The sequence below is a fragment of the Austrofundulus limnaeus genome, unplaced genomic scaffold (assembly GCF_001266775.1).
Source record: "Austrofundulus limnaeus strain Quisiro unplaced genomic scaffold, Austrofundulus_limnaeus-1.0 Scaffold15, whole genome shotgun sequence".
Taxonomy (NCBI): Eukaryota; Metazoa; Chordata; class Actinopteri; order Cyprinodontiformes; family Rivulidae; genus Austrofundulus; species Austrofundulus limnaeus.
The window spans coordinates 3,049,565-3,054,655 of NW_013952417.1; the positions used below are offsets into that span (position 1 = coordinate 3,049,565).

Below are 5,091 nucleotides of genomic sequence, written 5' to 3' on the forward strand. Positions count from 1 at the left end.
ACCACTGTGTTATCTGAACTATATACTGTACTGTATATACGTATATATAAAACAATCGCTAAATCCTTCATTCAGGTTTGTTTCTGCAGTGACCTCTGCTGAAAGAAGCAGCTAAAGGGAAAAACAACAATATGAATGTTGTACTATAATGATAATGTTAATAGCAGTAATAAATTTGCAAACAGTTACTTGCAGACAGTTATTTAATATCATTTCCTCACAGGTTAACACACATTAACAACACATTGATAATGTAACTAATTTAACTAATATTTATTTATGTTTTTGACAGAAGTCAAGGTAAAAAATATGGTTTAAACAAATAATTTTGTTGTAGATTTTTGATTAATTTTCTAAAATAATGGTAATTACAAGTTTAAGATGATATCCCCCCGCTTTTGTTACCGTTTGAACTAAATAACTATAGGCAGGAGCGTTGCCGTCTATTTACTGTGCAGATCCTCCAAATGTTTTCCATCATCATCATTTTAAAACAATTCATTATTTCCTCAAAAATAATGTTGTTACAGTGAGAGATGTTAATGTGTGAATGTACACAGAGTCCATGTCAGTAATGGGTTAGCTGGCAGCATTGCAGAGCATTGGAAAGGCCCATAAACACAACATGTACTGAATAATCCAGAAACCCCCACCTGTTGTTTACAAGATAAAAAAAAATCCTCCAGAATCTGATCGAACAACAAGCAGAAAGAAAACGGTACATTTACATGAGACTTGAACTAGAAGCTAGTGACTGTTCTCTAATGAGCCTGAGACCAGCTTTACAACAGTAGCAACCCAAAGAATAACAGCTTCTCTTCCTTGATCTTGAGTTTTCTTCTTTTTTGCTTTCTTTAAGAAGATGAGTCACGTTATTTGGATCTTGGGCTTCTTTTGCTTTTTTAAATTAGCATATTTTATAGGAAGCTGGCAGCTTTTAGGCTACATGGTTATGTAATGAAACGCTGCCTTCTCAGTGCTCATTTTTGCGATTGGTTCTTTGTTGAAATGCAGTGTTCCACACGGCGGATTGTGACTGCTCTGTGGAGGGAAGATAATTGTCACACAGATGCAGGCAGCTTTGGCTGCTGATTATCTTTCACTAAGGCTAATTAGAGGCATTTAGAAAGAAAGTAGATGTTTCTAAACAGTCTCTGTCGTGATAATTGCACTCATCGATATACAGACCAATTATTTTTGTAACAGTAAGTGGGAACTAAGTATCATTTTTTTGAAATGGCCCACCGTGTGTTTTTTCCCCCCATTTTCTTCAAAGGATGCTCAGCAATTTTAGTTCTAAATTTGACAGTGAGGGACGGTGATTGCAAGTAAAATGAGGGGACAGTGTGATAAACAATCTGGTGCAGTCTGGAGCCAGTTGGGAAAAAAGACTGATGCACATGGCAGGAACTATGGGAGGGGACAACTGAAAATCTTACTGTGGCACCAAAACCTAAAATCAGAAAAAAAATTACATGACAAAAGTGAAGCACTGCATGTTTTCTCTTGAATTTTGTTCTACACTTTTATTATTAAAATCATATATAGTATTATAAAATCCTGACTCCTTCATGTCTGAGACCGAGACAAGAGCAAGACTATCAAAAGGATCCATAATACCACAACACTAGCAAAAACTGTTGCCAAGAAACGTGAAAGATAGAAATCCCCTCGCATCGTCAGTCGCATTCAAATGCAGAGGATGGTTTTAATTTGCTTTAAAAAGTTAATATTTTTACCTCCTAATTGCTGAAACAAGACATATTTTTATGTGACCATCCAACCATCACAGCAGGCATCAGAAGGCAGAGCACAACCCACCCTCGTCTTACACACCTAAAGTGAAATTTCAGATTTTTGAACTGAGGTTCTGTTAARTTGTTCTGAACAATTAATACAATAATATTGCAGATAGCTCTTTGACTGAGCTCAGTTTGAAGGCACAGAACTTTGGTTTTAGTTGTTTCAGTTTACACAGAAGTTAGTACAGACCGAAACAAAGACATGTTTTTTCATAATGAACATGGAACCAGTCTGAATCCGATGGAAGACTAAAAACTTGTTCTATTTTCTCTACCTACACAATTTTGCTCGTGTGACCCACCCCCACCCCCCAATTCTTTATTTTAGTCTTTTTTTCTTCTTACGTTCCATAACTCTCCTCCTTCACTTCATGATACCCGGCTGTGAAAAATGACTCAGAGCTCGGCCTTAGCAGAATGAAGGATTCTTTTTAATGGCCACGGTCCTCCGAAAACTTATTACCATAAACCATCTAGATCCAACTAATGCATGAGTGCACGCGTGCATAAAAAGGTCTAAATCTGCTGCATGCAGGCAGGTTGTTGCCAACTATTTCTGCTTTGAGTGCCAATTAGAAGCAATTTAGGTTCCTGGCTGCTGTTTTTGATGTCCAGCAGACCCCACAAACTTCTCCAATCAGTGCTGCAGGTTGGGGGTGACATTTTAACTCCAGGCCTTCACTTTTGTAATGGCTTTTCTAGTTAGAGCTTTTTGGGCTCGGTCATGTTTCACGCAGTCGTACTGTTACTCTCAGAGGGAGGTCAGAGATTTAATATGCAGTCTTAGTGCTGTAATCAGATGAAGTAAATGATTTGCTTTGTGTATTTAGGCCTGTTTGTGTGTTGCAGGTGTGCGGAGGACTCTTTGCAGGCCAGGCAGCTGCTGTCCCTGACACTGGACCGAGCGAGCCACACATTACTGCTCACCTTTCCCTCCTGTGTGGTCAGAGTACCGGTGGCAAGATGCCAGCTCTACTCCAGATGCATGAAGTAAGTCTGCGACAAAAACAACACAAACCATTCAATAAAGGAGTAATTGGGTTGGAAAACTAGCTGCTGAGTTGCTGTTTTTTTTACAGTTATCACGAAGTGTTCCAGCTCAGCATCTTAACACAAAACAGTTTTATGATTTGTTAAACATCGCAACAAGTCAGGTCACGTTCTCAATTAATCATAGTACTTATTAACGCAATGATCATCAACTGGTGGCCCCTGGGCCATATCCAGCCAGCAAGCTCCTCTTGTCTGTCTCACAAAGTGTTGACGTATCAATAAATTTCTCGTAATTTGACTTTCAAATCAGCTGCAGATCTTATCAAGTGAAGTCAAATGTAAGAACAATTAAACTCACATCTCTTGAAGGAATATGTTTTGCCTGCAGCTTCATATTCCAAAGATTTAATAAAAAGGTCTTAAAGGGATCATCGTGCAAAATGAAAATGCTGCATAAATCAAAAATAAAGGAGTGAGACATAGAGGGAGGTGGGGTGTGAAGTRSCWCATTTGCATTTTAAAAGACAGCATCAAAACAAGTTGCTCTCAGATGCACTTCAGAATAGAGGTGAAAGAGGGGCTTGTGGAGCTACAATAACTGGGAATTCAGACTAAAACATAGCAGTTCAACTGGATGATTAACATGTGAAAAAGGACCTAACAGCATGATACGTCACCTTTGAGCAATCAGTGAGTGCTCAAAGTATGAGTTCAGTATGACTCTCAGTTAGTACTGTACCGTATTTTTAGCTCAATATTCGTAAGAAATTACTAAGCTGTAGCCATTCTTCTTCTTGTTGATTGGCTTTGGCCGGCTTTTTGATTCAGGTTGACTTTAAACATTAATTAGTTCAGAGGTGAATCCAGTGTTTACTTTWTGAGAGGTTCATTACAATGTATTCACTGGTTCATGAAATATCAGAAGAACAAACACAAGCACACACGATCACCCTCTTTTCATGGCAGAGGGCGAAAACAGCGGGAGTAGAAGAAGCTGTACACTTTTTAAAAAGAGGGTTATTACAGTAAGAGACATGGTTCAGCTTTCAGAAGTTTGAAACTGAAACTTTTTTATAAAACGTGCTGCTTGTTTCTGTCAAAATCCTTGTGTTTTGGTTATTTGTGTTAGATTCTGGCCTTGTCTCCTTTTTGGTCATGTTTTTTCTGAATCTTAGGATTCATGTGTGTACTTTCTTTTCTTGTGCTATGTACTGCAGTTTAGACCTTATTTTGCATTTTTGTTTTACTTTAGTTTTCTTTGGTTAGATTTTAACAGTTATTTACTTGTGTTCATTTTCTCTTGTGTGCCATCCATTTACCATCAGTTAAATGTTCAGCTCCTGYCCTGCCCAGCCTCACCTGATCCTCATTGTCTTTCCCCCAGGTGTTTGTCATTCTTGGTCATTAGTGTCACTGCACCACATGGTTTGTCCAGTGTAAATGCTTTGTGCTTGTAAGCCATTCATGTTTTTTTTCTCCTTGTGTTTTTCCTGAGAATAATTCTAGTGATTACTTTTGCTGCAATGTCAGCTTTTTGTTTCCTCTTGGAAATAAATTAGTATTTTTTTTATCTTCAAGTTCTGCTTCTGCATTTTTTGGGTTCCAACTATCTCTAAACATGATGTGGGAAGTGCTCAGATTTAACTTTTATTAAGACTGAGTTTATTTAACCATTTTTTTATCCAGGTAAACTGTTTGAGAACCACTTCTCATTTACAAACATGACCTGGCCAAGAGGCTGCTAAATTTCTCAAATTGTATGAATTGCTGAAATACTTGAAGTCATATCSGAAATGTTTTGATGTATAAATTTTTGAAACAGCACTAAAATTGGAAAACAAGATTAATGCCAAAAAACTCATGGAAGAGAAATGGACAATATCAATAACAGCATTCACTCAATTACTGGAAACATGGTGAATCAAAAAGGCTGACCCTTGTTGACACAGAAGTAACCTCTTAAAAGTATTGCAGAAAAATKAACAAGTTGATTTATAATAAAATGAGAAATATTTTCTGTAATGCTGCTTTAGCTACACAGTCTGAGGAGCACAGCCTCACTCCTCCAGCTCCAGGCTCTCTGGACACATGTGGCTGTGGCCCGTCAGGGTCCACAGACACACAAACCTCTGCACACACTAGCAGCACATGAAGCGTTCAGTGTTCACTGAACCAGGTGAGTCATACAGGCATGTAATCCAGACCACATTAGGAAACCACTCATGTGATCTCTGAGGTGTGTGTGTGTGTGTGTGTGTGTGTGTGTGTGTGTGTGTGTGTGTGTGTGTGTGTGTGT

General features: G+C 38.3%; 1 protein-coding gene across 1 annotated transcript in view; it reads left to right on the forward strand.

Moving 5' to 3' along the window:
- The window catches only part of sema6bb (sema domain, transmembrane domain (TM), and cytoplasmic domain, (semaphorin) 6Bb), a gene marked incomplete at its 5' end in the record, with an annotated part of 112,044 nt that overhangs the window by 57,584 nt on the left and 49,369 nt on the right, over window positions 1-5,091 (forward strand). Inside the window, 1 exon segment of the mRNA XM_014002896.1 lies at window positions 2,652-2,792. Within this exon segment, the coding sequence (XP_013858350.1) occupies window positions 2,652-2,792 (141 nt within the window).